This window comes from Chiloscyllium plagiosum, unplaced genomic scaffold (assembly GCF_037043375.1).
Source record: "Chiloscyllium plagiosum isolate Xiang-an unplaced genomic scaffold, Cpla_swu_hap1 HiC_scaffold_17, whole genome shotgun sequence".
Lineage (NCBI taxonomy): Eukaryota > Metazoa > Chordata > Chondrichthyes > Orectolobiformes > Hemiscylliidae > Chiloscyllium > Chiloscyllium plagiosum.
Window position 1 is genome coordinate 67,436,574 of NW_028270155.1, and position 17,485 is coordinate 67,454,058.

The 17,485-nt window shown below is 40.4% G+C and overlaps 1 protein-coding gene across 8 annotated transcripts in view; it reads left to right on the forward strand.

The window, feature by feature from the left end:
• Positions 1–17,485, forward strand: part of LOC122558548 (cyclic nucleotide-gated channel beta-1-like) — a 204,313-nt gene that overhangs the window by 175,384 nt on the left and 11,444 nt on the right. For all 8 annotated transcript variants that reach the window (XM_087996039.1, XM_087996040.1, XM_087996043.1 and 5 more), the window contains 3 exons: positions 4,735–4,818; positions 10,223–10,341; positions 11,860–12,006. In XM_087996039.1, the coding sequence (XP_087852165.1) occupies positions 4,735–4,818; positions 10,223–10,341; positions 11,860–12,006 (350 nt within the window). The remainder of the gene's footprint in view (positions 1–4,734; positions 4,819–10,222; positions 10,342–11,859; positions 12,007–17,485) is intronic.

Below are 17,485 nucleotides of genomic sequence, written 5' to 3' on the forward strand. Positions count from 1 at the left end.
AAAGGAGGTTGCTAAGCCGCTGGCGAAGATCTTTGCCTCCTCACTGTCCATGGGAGTCGTACCAGAGGATTGGAAGGAGGCGAGTATTGTTTCTCTTTTCAAGAAGGGTAATAGGGAAATCCTGGCAACTACAGACCAGTCAGTCTTACATCCGTGGTCAGCAAGGTTTTGAAAAGAATTCTGAGGGACAGGATTTATGACAATTTGGAAAAGCATAGCGTGTTTAAAGGCAGTCAGCATGGCTTTGTGAGGGGCAGGTCATGCCTCACTAATCTTATTGAGTTCTTTGAAAAGGTGTCAAGATAGGTCGACGATGGTCGAGCAGTGGATGGACTTCAGCAAGGAAGTTGATAAGGTTCCCCATGATAGGCTCATTCATAAAGTCAGGTGGTATGGGATACAGGGAGATTTGGCTGTCTGGATTCAGAATTGTTTGGCTAAGAGAAGGCAGAGAGTGGTTGTAGATGGAAAGTATTCTGCCTGGAGGTCAGTGTTGAGTGGTGTCCCGCAGGGCTCTGTTCTTGGGCCTCTGCTCTTTGTAGTTTTTATAAATGACTTGGATGAGGAGGTTGAGGGGTGGGTTGTTTATTTTGCCGATAACACAAAGGTTGGAGGTGCCATTGATAGTATTGAGGGCTATTGCAGGCTACAGCACAACATAGACAGGTCGCAGAGCTGGGCTAAGAAATGGCAGATGGATTTCAACCTGGATAAATGCTAAGTGATGCATTTGAAAGGTTGAACTCGAATGCTGAATATAGGATTAAAGACAGGATTCTTGGCAGTGTGGAGGAACAGAGGGATCTTGGTGTTCGAGTACATAGATCCCTCAAAGTTGCCACCAAATGGATAGGGTTGTTAAGAAAGCATATGGTGTTTTGGCTTTCATTAATGGGGGATTGAGTTTAAGAGCCGCAAGGCTTTGTTACAGCTCTACAAGTCCATGGTGAGACCACACTTGGAATATTGTGTCCAGTTCTGGTCACCTTACTATTGGAAAGATACAGAGGCTTTGGAGAAGGTGCAAAGAAGGTTTACCAAGATGTTGCCTGGACTGGAGGGCTTGCCTTATGAAGAGGTTGACTAAGCTCAGACTTTTCTCTCTGTAGGGAAGGAGGAAGAGAGGTGACCTGATTAAGCTATACAAGGTAATGAGAAGCATGGATAGAGTCATAGCCAGAGACTTTTCCCCAGGGCAGGATTGACTGGCACGAGGGGTCATAGTTTTAAGATATTTGGAGAAAGGTATTGAGGGGATGTCAGAGGAAGGTTCTTTATGCAGAGTTGTGAATGCATGGAATGTGTTGCCAGCGGTGGTGGTGGAAGCAGAGGCACTAGGGACATATAAGCGACTGCTGGACATGCACATGAGGGATGCGTAGGTTAAGTTATTTTATTTTACATTAGGATTAATCCTCGGCACAACACCATGGGCCAAAGGGCCTCTTCTGTGCTGTACTTTTCTATGTTCTATGTTCTATTAAGCAGCTCTTCAGGTGGATATAGTCATTATCAGAGCTAAATTAAACCTTACTTAAGGAATTAAGACAATAATTGCATTTAAGGCCAAGAGAGTGCTTGAGTGGATGTAGAGGTGATTCTATCCAGGAGGATTTCAAATTGACAAGATCAGAATGGGAGACATCTTGGATGTATTTCACAGCACATGATGAAAGGAAGACCATCACCATCTACAACAACAAAGATATTCAGTCACAGGATCAGCATGTGCACATGAAGGAAGACTGCAGGAAGGAGAACTATGGAAGAAGATGGTAGATAAATCCCCGGGACCTGATCAGGTGTACCCTAGAACTCCATGGGAAGCGAGGGAAGTGATTGCTGGGCCTCTTGCTGAGATATTTGTATAATCGATAGCCACAGGTGAGGTTCCAGAAAACTGGAGGTTAGCTAATGTGGTGCCACTATTTATGAAAGGTGGTAAGGAAAACCAAGGGAACTATAGACCAATGAGCCTGACATCAGTGGTGGGCAAGTTGTTGGAAGGGATCCTTAGGGACAGAATTTACATGTATTTTAAAAGGCAAGGACTGATTTGGGATAGTCAACATTGTTTTGTGCACGGGAAATCATGTCTAACTTAATTGAGTTTTTTTTGAAGAAGTAACGAAGTGGACATTGTCTATATGGACTTCAGTAAGGCATTCAACAAAGTTCCATATGGTAGACTGATTAGACAGGAATATAAAGATACATATAAGCAATTTGGATGTGAACATAGGAGGTATGGTTAGTAGTTTGCAGATGACATCAAAATTGGTGGTGTAATTCACAGCCAAGAGGTTTATCTCAGAGTACAATGGGATCTTGAGCAGATGGACAAATGGGCCGAGGAGTGGCAGATGGAGTTTACTCAGATAAATGTGAGGTGCTGCATTTTGGAAAGGCAAATCAGGGCAAGACTGATATATGTAATGGTAAGGTCCTGGAGAGTGTCACTGAACAAAGATACCTTGGAGTTCAGGTTCATAGTTCCTTGAAAGTAGAGTCGCAGGTAAATAGGATAGTGAAGAAAGTATTTTGGTATGCTTTCCTTCATTGGTCAGAGCATTGAGTATAGGAGTTGGGAGGTCACATTGCAGCTGTACAAGACATTGCTTTAGCCTCTTTTGAACTGTTGCATTAAATTCTGGTCTCCCTGCTATAGGAAGGCTGTTGTGAAACTTGAAATGGTGGAGACAAGATTTACTCAAACCCTCCAGGTTTGGAGGGTTTGAGCAAAAAGGGCAGACTATATAGGTTGGGGCTATTTTCCCTGGAGCATCAGAGACTGAGGGGTAACCTTATAGAGGCTTAAAATCATGGGGAGGATAGACAGAGTGAACAGCCGAGGCCTTTCCCCCAGGTAGCAGAGACCAAAACTAGAGAGCATAGCTTCAGGTGAGAGAGGAAGGATTTAAAAGGGACCTGAGGGGCAACGTTTTCTTGCAGAGGGTGGTGTGTGTATGGAATGAGCTGCCGGAGGGAGTGGTGGAGGCTGGTATAATTACAACATTTAAATGGCATCTGAATGGGTACATGAGTAGGAAGGGTTTAGAGGGATATGAGCCATATACTGGCAAATGGGACTAGATTAATTTAGCACATCTGGTTAGTATGGACAAGTTGGACTGAAGGGTCTTTTTCCCTGCTATATAACTCTATGACTCTAAGTGCTGAGATTACAGGGGCACACAGGGTTTACAATCAGATATTTAGCTTCTTTCACCAGTAGAAAGACTTCTGTTGGATGATGATGTCATGGAAGCTAGTGATAAAAACACTTGGTTATTCTCGGATCCTACCAGGCTGCTACTGGATATCTATCCGGAAACTCTCAGTCAGCTACAGACATGCATACACCAATAATGGATTGTTTCCATGAACTTTCAATTGTATAAATTTCCCCTGTGACAATAATAGTCAGAATAAGTGGTCACTCAAGATTTACCTCTGTTGTCTAGAAGACCCCCTCCAAGTATAGGATAATATCAACTCTATGCGCATGGCAGCCAAAGAACCATCACATCCACTGAAAGTCATTATAAACCAAAATTTTTATCAATGTACATCTGGTTTGCAATGACTAAAATCTGTTGTTTTATATCTGTATCAGATTTCTTACAGTTGTCCACCATCGAAAAGGCACAAATCAGGCGCATGGTGGAAAATCTCCATTTTCTTGGATCAGTGCAACAACACTCAAGATGCTAGACATTATCTAGGACAAATCAGCCTGTTTGATTGGCATTCTCTCTATTACTTTAAACACTCACTCCTTTGACCATAGATGTACAATAACAGCAATGTATATAATCTACAAGATGCACTCCAGCAACTCACCAGCATACCTTTGACAGCACCTTCTAACCTCTGATCACTACCACCTAAATGTGGAAGGATAGCACGTGTGTGGGAACACTATCACTGAGTCAAAATCCTGAAATTCCCTTCCAATAGCACAATGTCATAGAGCGTGATAGAGACGTCCAGGACGGAAACAGACCCTTTGGTCCAACTCATCCATGCCAACCTAAATTAATCTAGTCATTTGCCAGCACTTGGCCCATATTCTCTAAATCCTTCCTATTCATGTACCCATCCAGATGTCTTTTAAATGTAATTGTTCCAGCCTCCTCTGGCAGCTCATTCCAATATGTACTCACACTCCCAAAGTACTGTCACTGTTCACTACTGGCTCACTACACTTTGTCAAGGGTAATTAGGAATGGGCAATAAATGCTGGCACACCAACCTGCATCTTTTGCAATCATCTGCTGGAGAGAACAATTTCCTCTACAGCATTTTCTCTATAAAAGCCCTCATAAATTTTAGTAACTCCATAAAATTTCCCACAACCTTTGCTTGTTTGCTGATTGATTCAGTTGGCTAGAGGTTAGCCTGTGGTGCAGGCTTGTTTTCTGTTATGGTTGAAGTAGACTTGACACCGTCTCTTTTTCTGCCCTGAGAGTGGAAGACAAATCACCACAAACAAAAACTGCTAAGAAAATAGCTCAGGTTGAAGTATTAGCAAACAATGAGCTAAGGATCTACCTTTGGAAGAAGACATCATGATTGGTGAACCTTTGTGCCTTATGGAAACCATATACAATTTCCACACCCCCATTACTGAGTTAACCCTCCTTCTATCTAATGAACTAGCAGATAAGGGAAAGTAAATAGTACAGTGGCTGAAAGTTGAATCCTCATTCCATTTGTTTCATCTTTCCAAAGGGCTGTGACAGACAGATGATTTATGACATGCTGAAACGACTGAAGTCAGTGGTGTACCTGCCTGGAGACTACGTGTGCAAGAAGGTAATTATTTCTAAAACTGCTAAGTGTTTCTGTTAAAAGAAAACTTTGCATTTATGTATCTTTGCATCTTTCATGGCCGCTTGATGTCCCAAAGCACCTTACAGTCAATCACTATCAGAATGTGGGAAATGTAGCAGCTATTGTTGTGCATAGTAAGATCCCACAAACAACAATGAAATAATGAATTGATAGTCTGATTTTTATGTGTCAATTGAGGGACAAGTATTGGTCAGAACATTAAAGGAAATTTCCAGCTTTTCTTCAAGACTCATTGACTCTTTCATATCCACCTCAATATAACATTTCTTCTGAAACACAAATCTCAATGGAACTCCAATATCAAAGGAATTTGCCATCAGTACAATACCAGAGTGTTAGTCCACATTATGTATTGGTGTTTCTGGTTAATATACACTCTGTCATAACAGTGTCTGTTTATTTGCCTAGTTTTTCACTTCTTCATCTTAACGTCCTGCAGTTTTCTTCAAAACTGATTTTATCTCTAAAAACAAACAGAAACTGATCTTTGCTATTTTGTTTCTCCTTTAATAGCTTTGTTCCTCCGAACAAAAGTGGTTACTTTATTAGATGGGGAGAAATAGAAAATTTAAATTTGTGAGGTCTTTAAGACAAATAGCAAATCCAGAAACCCAGTATGAACTGGACAAGTTCATGTTTGTTTGAAAGATCAGCTTTGTTCATTTCAGACAGTTCTTCTTCAAATGCATCAGACAGACCTGAGCATGTCTGTGAAGATATTAATTTAAACTGGAGCTAGAGTTTAATGTGAGTTGGGAGAGCTTTCAATCTGGAGTCTCAGCCAGGAATGAATTTGAGAGGGATACTCAAAAGGATATTGAAAGATGTAAATGCCTACCTGATTGACTAAAAAAGGATTTGCCATCTGAACTGGCATCATCAGGTGGGGCCCTGCACAAATCTGTACAGATATCACCAAGTAAGGTCTTGTATACAACCTGTACATTATCACTAAGTATGGTCAGGTAGAGCCTTGCAAGCAATCTGTACAATATTGTCAGGTAATAGCTTGCACACAATCTGTTCTGGTATCATAAGGTATAATCTTGAAACCAATCTGTACAGGTATTTACAGGATTTGCCCTTCACACATTTTGTACAAATTTGTACAGATATCACCAGGTGGGATTATGCACACACTTTTGCAAGTATCATTAGGTAGGGTCCCCCATTCTCTCTTTATCAATATCAGTAAGTAGTGTCCTGCAACTAATCTGTTCAGGTATTGCCTAGTATGGTCCTGCACTCACTTTTCACAAGGATCCTCAGGTAGGGACACGTACACACTCTTTACAGGTATCATCAAGTAAGTCCCTAAAGATGATTTGGAGCGGTATAGTGAGATTGAGTCCTGTACTCATTCTGTACAGACACCTTCACCCAGAACCCTGCCACGTTCTGGATCCAATGGGCTGTTTCTCACATGTAGGATAAAAGATGTAATTACAAATGGCTGGTCAATCTTTCTCTTTGCTTATCACTCCGAATTCTTACAATTTGAAATAGTTTAGTCAGAAAATTCTTTTATTTATTTAAGTTTTAGTGTTCCATTCTTGTTTCCCAGGCATGATAATGTTTGGTTGAATATAACAACCTCTAACTTGGATAACGATCAGATAATGTTTTCTTTAAGTAATGGGATTGTAGTATAGACCCCCTAATAGTCAGAGCAAAATTGAGAAACAAAGTTGTAAGGAGATCTCAGTTATCTGTAAGAATAATAGTGTGGTTATGGTAGGAGATTTTAACTTTCCAAACATAGACTGGGACTGCCATAGTAATAAGGGTTTAGATGAAGAGGAATTTGTTAAGTGTGTACAAGAAAATTTTCTGATTCAGTATGTGGATGTACCTACTAGAGAAAATGCAAAACTTGACCTATTCTTGGGGAAAAAAGGCAGGGCAGCACTTTGGGGCCAGCGACCATAATTCTATTAGTTTTATGATAGTGATGGAAAAGGATAGAGCAGATCTAAAAGTTGAAGTTCTAAATTGGAGAAAGGCTAATTTTGACAGTATTAGGCAAGAACTTTCAAAGGCTGAATGGGGGCAGATGTTCGCAGGTAAAGGGATGGCTGGAAGATGGGAAGCCCTCAGAAATGAGATAACAAGAATCCAGAGACAGTATATTCCTGTTAGGGTGAAAGGAAAGGCTGGTAGGTATAGGGAATGCTGGATGACTAAAGAAATTGAGGGTTTGGTTAAGAAAAAGAAGGAATCATATGTCAGGTATAGACAGGATTGATCGAGTGAATCCTTAGAAGACTACAGAAGGCAGTAGGAGTAAACTTAACAAGGAAATCTGGAGGGCAAAAGGGGGACATGAGATAGCTTTGGCAAATACAGTTCAGGAAAATCCAAAGGGTTTTTACGAATACATTAAGGACAAAAGGGTAACTAGGGAGAGAATAGAGCCCCTCAAAGATCAGCAAGGCGGCCTTTTTGTGGAGCCGCAATCTTGTAACCGCTGGATGTCTTCAAACACATAAAAGTGGATAAATCCCCAAGATCATATCAGGTGTACCCTGGAACTCTGTAGCAAGCTAGGGAAGTGATTGCTGGGCCTCTTGCTGAGATATTTGTATCATCGATAGTCACAGGTGAGGTGCTAGAAGACTGGAGGTTGGCTAACATGGTACCACTATTTAAGAAAGATGGTAAGGACAAGCCAGGGAACTATAGACCAGTGAGCCTTACACCGGTGGTGGGCAAGTTGTTGAAGGGAATCCTGAGGGACAGGATGTTCATGTATTTGGAAAGGAAAGGAATGATTAGGGTTAGTCAGCATGGCTTTGTCATGGGAAATCATGTCTCACAAACTTGATTGAGTTTTTTGAAGAAGTAACAAAGAGGATTGATGAGGGCAGGGTGGTAGACGTGATCTATATGGACTTCAGTAAGGCGTTCAACAAGGCTCCCCATGGGAGACTGGTTAGCAAGGTTAGATCTCATGCAATACAGGGAAAACTAGCTATTTGGATACAGAACTGGCTCAAAGATAGAAGACAGAGGTTGGTGGTGAAGAGTTGTTTTCAGACTTGAGGCCTGTGACCAGTGGAGTGCCACAAGGATTGGTGCTGGGTCCAGTACTTTTCGTATTTATATAAATGACTTGGATGTCAGCATAAGAAGTATAGTTAGTAAGTTTGCAAATTACACCAAAATTGGAGGTGTAGTGGATAGCGAAGAAGGTTACCTCAGATTACAATGGGATCTTGATCAGATGGGACAACGGGCGGAGAATTGGCAGATGGAGTTTAATTTAGATAAATGTGAGGTGCTGAATTTTAGGAAAATAAATCTTAGCAGGTCTTATACACTTAATGGTAAGGCCCTAGAGTGTTGCTGAACAAAGAGACCTTGGAGTGCTGGTTCATAGTTCCTTGAAAGTGGAGTCGCAGGTAGATAGGATAGTGAAGAAGGCGTTTGGTGTGCTTTCCTTTATTGGTCAGAGTATTGAGTACAGGAGTTGGGAAGTCATGTTGCGGCTGTATTGGTTAGGCCACTTTTGGAATATTGCATGCAAGTCCGGTCTCTTTCTTATCGGAAGGATGTTGTGAAACTTGAAAGGGTTCAGAAAAGATTTACAAGGATGTTGCCAGGGTTGAAGGATTTGAGCTATAGGGAGAGGTTGAATAGGTTGGGACTGTTTTCCCTGGAGCGTCAGAGGCTGAGGGGGTGACCTTATGGAGGTTTATGAAGGGCATGGATTGGATAAATAGACAAAGTCTTTTCCCTGGGGAGCGGGAGCCCAGAACTAGACGGCATGGGTTTACGGTGAGAGGGGAAAGATATAAGAGAGACCTAAGGGGCAACTTTTTCACTCAGAGGGTGGTACATGTATGGAATGAGCTGCTAGAGGAAGTAGTGGAGGCTCCTATAATTGCAACATTTAAAAGGCATCTGGATGGGTATATGAATAGGAATGGTTTGGGGGGATTTGGGCCAGGTGCTGGCAAATGGGACTAGATTGGATATCTGGTCAGCATGGACAAGTTGGACCGAAGGGTCTGTTTCCGTGCTGTACATCTCTATGACTGTATTTGATGTACAAATAGTGGCCACACCACTCAGGATCACTACTCATTCTTCTAGTTCTTTGTACCTTTTTTGTCCAAAATAGTATTTCCGCTAATTTTGTTTTCGGCTGCAATGGACCCCTGAAGTTTGTGTATCGCAGCAGGAAGCAGACCTCAATGCTGTGAATGGTACCAATGGCCACGTGCGGACCCTTGGAGCGGCTGCACAGCTTAGAGGGAACATCGGTCCAAAGCCAGATGAATGTCAGTCCTTCATACATCTCTGAACACAAAAACATTGGGAATTGCAGCCTTGCTCTGTATTTGCCAGAAGTACTTTCACCAATTCACATGAATTACAAGCTACTTCATTGTGTCTCAGATTTTCAAAAATAAGTCTATAACCTCTAAACACCACCTTAAATAACATTTAATTAACTTTATTTCGACCTTTAAACCAGTATCTGTTTCAGCATTTCAAAAGAAAAATTGAGGGTCAATAAAATTGAATCTTATTTCCTTAACTTGGAATATTATGAACAAGAAATAATATTCGGTTGTGCATCATTAGGAGTACTTTGCTGCTCTTTTTGTATATAGAGGTGAGCACTCACGTCACTAAAATATTTAAGTCAATAGAAAGGTGCAGTTGTGAATTGAATCCAACCTCATTCTCGCACCTGTCTATATTGTGTATGAATGAAGGGATTGATTTTAACCTAACACATCCGCTGGAACCAGGGATGGTGCCAGGTTTAAACCCCACTCCATTTTTGTTTTCATTTATTCTTTTGTGGTGTCTTTAGTGAACCAGTCTTTTATTTAAAACAAGAATCAATTATAGTCTCACGGTCACCATTACTGACCAGCCGTTTAATTCCAGATTTTATTCACAGAAATTAAATTCCAACAGTTGCAAGATTTGAACACGTTTCCATAGTTCGGTGACACAAGTGATGTTACCAGTACACAACCATCTCCAAACTACATCTGCACTTGTTCGCTTTATGCCCACCCCATTTATACCCACCTGATCTAAACAACACAATTTACATACAGTGCAGTTTACAAATCACAAAAATGTATACCCGGCACAGCACTCATCATACAGTATTTACTGTACATTCCACCTTATTTTTATCCTCTACTAACCAGATCAAAATTGGGGTTAAAGTGGTAATGGGTGTATATATTTATTACATACAGGTATGCACAATTAAGTGCATACATGAATATATATGCAATAAAGCACATAGACACATATGCAAATGAACTACACCTTATCCTTGAATTCTTGTCTGGAGTTCTTGTTAACCTGATTAGAAGCCAATTGATTTTTATTTCAGGGAGAGATTGGGAGAGAAATGTACATCATTAAAGCTGGAGAGGTCCAGGTTGTTGGTGGCCCTGATGGAAAGACTGTGTTTGTGACTCTACGAGCAGGTTCTGTATTTGGCGAGATCAGGTGAGGTTCCTTTAATTGCTTCTGTCAGATTTATCCAGCTCGTTATCAAAAGGAAGCATATTTGAAGTCCATAGGAGCAGGAAACTATGATGTATGGGGTGAGTGAATTAGTAATTTCTGATTTTTTTTCCAATGGTGGTTTGAGATGTAGAGATAAAGTCAGTGACATGTTTAAGGCATGCCCAGCATTACTCCAGCCTGTGGTGGGTACTTGTAAACATTTGTACACATCAGTGCTTTTGCTATCAGTAATTTTTATTTTATTACTTTCTGCCTTCAAGATAAATTAAGTGTGAGAATCTTGAGAAGGTGTAACATGTGCTTTAAAAGTGGTGGCAAAGTTGAGCCAGTGGCGAGGAAGATTTTGGAGGGCATTGAGGAATGGAGGGGAGATCCAGGGGATGAAAGGGTGAGTCAGGTCATGGCAGAGTGAAGTGTTCTGAATGTAGTAAGGATATAGTAAGGATGGTGGAGACAGTTAGTCAATGTAAGAAAATTAGGGGTCAAGTGGGTCGTTTCAGCACTGTCCAAACTGTCGTCCATCTCAAGATGTTGACTGGCAGAGTGCTTAAAGGACTTTTAAGTTCTGCTACAATTTCCAATGAATCCTGTTGAGATTGATGTCAAACAATGTTCTTTACAATGCTGACTCTACAAATTCTGACCAATGCTACAGAAAGGTGACTATAACAGTATATATTACTATAGACATTCAACAAAAGTCCACACAAAAATACAGTGTTGGTTCTTTCACCATAAAGGAAATATCCCCAAATTTCTATAATCATCAAGAGTGTCTGAGATATGCCTGAACATTTAGCTCCCTGGATAAGCTAGTGTCAATAAACAACAGTGATGCATGTAAGAATAAAGTGAGACCAATATAACATGAAATATTTACAAGTGGAATTTAATTCTGAAAAGCACCCATGTCACCTTTGTGCTCACAAGTCTTATATTAATGGTAATGTAGCTGGGCTGGAAAGTTGCTATTTGAATTGAAGATGAGCCATCCATATTGTTAGTTAATGGCAGGCTTCATCGATGAAATCTTTCCCTCATCATTAAACAAATGTGTTTTGCATTAGAATTTTAAATACAATTACATGGAAAATGGCAAAAACAGTGAAAGCTAAAGTGATGCGTAGTTCTGGTTATGGCATCTGATGATGACACACTATCAATGCTGTTAACTTTGAAGGTTCATTATAGCTGAACCTCTCCACTTCATCCCAAATATTTACTCCCAGTCATTAGATTTCAAGAAGAACCTAACATTATCCAGAAAGCAGTAGACTACAATCAGGTGTCCTTACATTACATTCAGGAATGAGCAGCCCCTCAAACACACACCTAGCTAAAAGTCAGCTAAAAATATTCATCTCCTGATATACAGCAAGAGATTAGGAAAACTTTTGGTGAAAATTCCAGACACTCTTATTTGTTTCAAAAAGGGATTTGTCAGACAAGTTTTCCAGTCTCACTGCCTCGTCCTTCTCATCCATGTTAATCGAACAGTTTACTTTCGGTTGGAGGAGGGAATCGACGGACCGCAAACGTCGTTGCTCATGGATTTGCAAACCTCTTCATTCTTGACAAGAAAGACTTGAATGACATTCTAACCCACTATCCAGATTCTCAGAAACTGCTGCGAAAGAAAGCTAAGTAAGTGCAATAGTTTTAGTAATTTCTGATTTTATTAGAGGAAAATAATATTTTTTTCATTTGAGGTATATTTGCACAATTAAGCAATTGGAGGTCATTTAAGGTACAAGGTTTCAAATCTCATTTCTTTGGTGCCAGCCATTATCTGTTAATAAAGTAAAGAAAGTTTGCTGGGGAGGCTCTGTAATGTGCAACAGTCTAACTGCAATAGTCTAGAATTAATTTTGCACTTGCATTGTGATAAGCACAGTAAAATGGAAATTCAGCTGCCTATTGTCAGATTCCCAGTTGTCAGAATAATTTGAATATTTCATCCATTTCCCAACTGTATTCCCTCCTGTGTTTATTATCCATGATGGAGGAAAAAGGTAGCTGCTATCTTCTACTTGACTTGGATGACTGCAGCTAAAGGTCTGTCTCACCACTGCTCATCTCTCCTCACACAATATCCTCCCACTCAAACAGAAGCTTGAATTTATGGTTCCTACTTTGGTTACTTCTGACTATTTAGACTTTTAATAATTTGGCTTTCGACAGTCTGATTTGATTTATTGTAGTCCCATGTACCTAAGTACAGTGAAAAGCTTGGTTTTGCAAGCAGTACAGGCAGATCACCACAAACAAGATCATCCAGATTATAAGGTGCTTAGACAGAGCGAGACATACAAGGTTACGGCTGCACAGGAGGTGTGCGAAACAAGACCAACAATAGCAAGGTCAACATTGTTAGAGACGTCCATTCAACAGTCTAATAATGACAGGAAAGAAGCTGTTCTTGAACCTGTTGGTGCATGTGTTCAGGCTTCTGTATGCTTTGCCTGACGGAAGAGGTTGGAAGAGACCATTACCGGAATGGGAGGGGTCTTTGGTATTGGCAACCTTTCCGTTGCAATGGGAGGTGTAAGTGGAGTCCATGGATGGGAGGTTGGCTTCCGTGATTCTTCTGTTCGCTTTCTTATGTCCTGGGCAGAGCAGTTGCTGGACCAGGTCATTATGCACCTGATAGAATGCTTTCAGTGATGCGTCTGAGAAGGTTGCTGAGAGTCCTTATGGACTGTTGGGCAGATCTTAACCAAATCTTCAATTCATTGGAGTATAAACTGGGATAATATCAGAAAAGTCTTCCCTAATACTGTTGTTGGTTGACACTGCAAGTGAATTTAGACATTGCCTCAATACAACATGGCACTATTAGTGAATTGCACATGTACTTGATGCTATAATTGGCGAAACTGCAAAAGAAACTGCCCATATCACCAAATGATACTTTACAGCCAATTCCTAGACACCACCATCATTCTAGGGTATTCCTCATCCTGCTAGCAGCATAGAACCACCAGAGGTGGTGGCATGGGAATGCAGTTAGGAAGAGGTTGCCCTGGAGTCCTCAACATTAGCTCAGGACACTGCAAAGTCTCATGGCATCAAATCAAATATAGTCTGGAAAGTGTCCTGCTGATTACTACCAATCAACTACTCTCTGATGATGGATTGGTATTCCTCATGATCAACAGCCATCAGTAGAAGCACCGAGAGTAGCAGCGACACAAAAAGTAATTTTGGTCGGAAGCTTCATCACCCATCACCAAGAGTGGTTCAGTAGCTCCATTACGTCTGAGCTGGTCTGTCCTGAAAGGTCTGCTGTACTTGTCTATGACAGGTGGTAACAGAGAAAAAGAAGAAGGAAAAATAACCCCTAGATCTTCTCCTCACCAATCTAATGTTGGCAGATGCATCTGTTCATGTCAGTATAGGTTGGAGTGATAAGTGTACAGTTCATACTTCATACTGAGCATGCCTCCATCATATCATTTGGCACAATCAACAAACTAAATGAGTTAGACTCAGAAAAACTCAAAGAGCTCAAAACATGATATCCATGAGAAGCAACAGCAGAATTATATTCAACCATAATGTGGGCATAACCTTCATACTACTATTAAATCAACCTTGATTCAATAAGAGGAACAGGGGAGAATGTCAGGAGCAGCAGCAGGCATAGCTAACAATGAGGTGCCAAACCAGTGAAGCTGTAATGCAGAATTACATGCAAGCCAAAAAGTAGAATATGATAGACAGACATAAGAGAGACACAATGAACATTGTACTGGATGTTGGTGAAGGTTCTGGAGTACTGTCTGCAGTTCTGATCGCTCTGCTATAGGAAGGATATTAATAAACGGGAGAGGATTCAGAAAAGATTTACTAAGATTTTGCTGGGAATGGAAGGTTTCAGTTACAAAAAAGATCGGCTGGATAGGCTGTGACTTCTTTCACTGCGATGTAGGAGGTTGAGGGATGGCCTTATAGAAGTTTATAAAATCATGAGCGGCATAGATAAGGTGAATAACAAAGATCTTTTCCATAGGGTGGGGCACTTCAAAACAAGGGTGCATATTTTTAAGGTAAGAGGAGAAAGATTGAAAACAATACATGAGGGGCACCTTTATTACACAGATAGTGGTTAGTATGTGGAATGAACTGCCAAAGGAAGTGGTGGATGCAGGTATAGTTACAACATTTAAAATACATTTGGATAAGTACATGAATAGGAAAGGTTTGGAGGGATATGGGCCAAATGCAGGCAGGTGGGACTAGTTTCGTTTGGGAACATGGTCGACATGGACTAGTTAGACCAAAGGGTCTCTTTCTGTACTGTGAGACTCTATAACATATCAGATCAAATCTCTTCAGTCCTGTCACATTCAGTCATGAATTATGGAGGATATTAAACAATGCTTTGAAGAATGAGTTTCAGTAACTATCCCCATCCTCAATGATGGGCAAACCCAGCACACAAGTGCAAAAGACACAGCTGAAGAATTTACATTTATTTACACAAATGCAAAGGGCCTTCACAACATTTAAATGATAATATTGAAGATTGTGCTCCAAAGATAGCAGGGCCCCTAGCCAAGTAGTGCCAATACAGCTATAACACTGGCTACCCAGCAATATGAAACTTTGCCCAAGTAGGTCCTGTCCACAAAAAGTAGGAAAAATGCATACCAACCAGTTATTGCCCATCAGTGTACTTGAGCTAAGTGTAACACTGAACATCAGCTAAGTGATGGAAAATGTTATTAAGTAGGGGCCACTCAGCTCCAAACATCGTTAAAGCCTTGGCCCAAAAATGGATAAGAAAGATGATTTCCAGAGGTGCGGTGAGTTTAAAAATAAATCTATTAAGACCAATGTAAATTGTGGAAACTCTAAAGGTTAGCATATTTTCAGTGTGAAAAATGCAGATGAAATATACTCCAATTTTCTTTGACAAGTTGCATTAAATCAAAAGATTAGAGTCAAGACCAAAGGGAAAGGTACGATTATGGCAAATGATAAACAGACCGTGACAGGAACGGATAAAGAGTGTGAATCTAAGGATCAACTAATAGAGAAGGTTAGAATTTACAAAGACAGTAAAATTATAGAACTAAAAAGTTTGTTATCTGAATGCATGCAGTATTCAAAACAAAATGAATGAACTAAGAGTGCAAATAAAAATGAATAAATACGATTTGGTAGCAATTACAAATATATGACTGCAGGATGACATGAACTGGGACCTGAGTCTTAAAGGTACAGAACATTTACAAATGACAGGAAACTAAGAAAAAGTGGAGGGGTGGCACCATTAGTAAATGAACATTTTAGCGCAATAGACAGTGATGACTTATGTTCAAAAAAGTCACAATGTAGAAATATTTTGAGTAGAATTGAGACATGATATAGGCAAGATGTCACTTGTCAGCGTGGTGTACGGACCCTTTGAACATAACCATATGATAGGGTGGAATAAAAAGGAAGGAATAATGAGAACTTGTGCAAAACGTAAGATGATAATCATGGGAGATTTTAATCGAGACTGTAGAAAGTCAAATGGGCAAAGGTAGCCTAGATGAGTTCATAGATAATTTTCAGAATAATTTCTTAGATCAGGATTTTCTCGAGCCTACAAGAGAGTATGTTATAGTAGACTTGATATTGTGAAATGAGATCAAATTAATTAATGACATCATAATGAAGGTGCCCATGGTAGCAGTGGCCATAATATGATTGAATTGTATTCAATTTGAGGGGAGAGGAATGGATCAGAAACTTTTGTAAAAATTTAAATAAGTTATGGAATCTGAACTGACTAAAGTCAATTAGGTTAAAGGTTAGGTCACTAGAGATGCAATGGCAGATATTTAAGAGGATAGTTCAGAATAGAACATAGAACATTACAGCACAGTACAGGCCCTTTGGCCCTCAATGTTGCGCCGACCTGTGGAACCAATCTGAAGCCCATCTAACTCGCTACACAATTCCATTCTCATCCATATGTTTATCTAATGACCATTTAAATGCCCTTAAACTTGGCGAGTCTATTACTGTAGCAGGTAGTGCGTTCCACGCCCCTACTACTCTGAGTGAAGAAATTACCTCTGACATCTGTCCTATATCTAACACCTCAATTTAAATCTATGTCCCCTCATGCTAGCCATCGCCATCCGAGGAAAAAGGCTCTCACTGTCCACCCTACCTAACTCTCTGATTATCTTATATGTCTCAATTAAGTCACCTCTCAAACTTCTTCTCTCTAACGAAAACAACCTCAAGTCCATCAGCCTTTCCTCATAAGACCTTCTCTCCATACCAGGCAACATCCTAGTAAATCTCCTCTGAACCCTTGCCAAAGCTTCCACATCCTTCCTATAATGCAATGACTAGAACTGTACGCAATATTTAAGTGCGGCCACACCAGAGTTCTGTACAGCTGCAGCATGACCTTATGGCTCCAAAACTCAATCCCTCTGCCAATAAAAACTAACACATCTTATCACTTCTTAACAATCCTATCAACCTGGATAGCAACTTTGAGAGATCTATGTACAAGGACACAGATCTCTCTGCTCATCTACACTACCAAGAATTTTATCATTAGCCCAGTACTCTTTATTCCTGTTTCTTCTTCCAAAGTAAATCACCTCACACTTTTCCACATTAAACTCCATTTGCCACCTCTCAGCCTAGCTCTGCAGCTTATCTATGTCCCTCTGTAACCTGCAACATCCTTCAGCACTTTCCACAACTTCACAGACCTTAGTGTCGTCTGCAAATTTATTAACCCATCCTTCTACGCCCTCATCTAGGTCGTTTATAAAAATGATAAATAGCAGTGGCCCCAAAACAGATCCTTGTGGTATATACTGGTAACTGAACTCCAGAATGAAGATTTCCCATCAACCACCATCTTCTGTCTTCTTTCAGCTAGCCAAATTCTGATCTAAACCGTTAAATCACCCTTTATCCCATGCCTCTGTATTTTCTGCAATAGCCTACTGTGGGAAACATTATCAAATGCCTTACTGAAATCCATATACATCACGTTAACCTCATCCACCTGTTTGGTCACTTTCTCAAATAACTTAATAAGGTTTATGAGGCATGGCTTATCCTTCACAAAACCGAGATTGGTAATCCCTAATCAATTTAT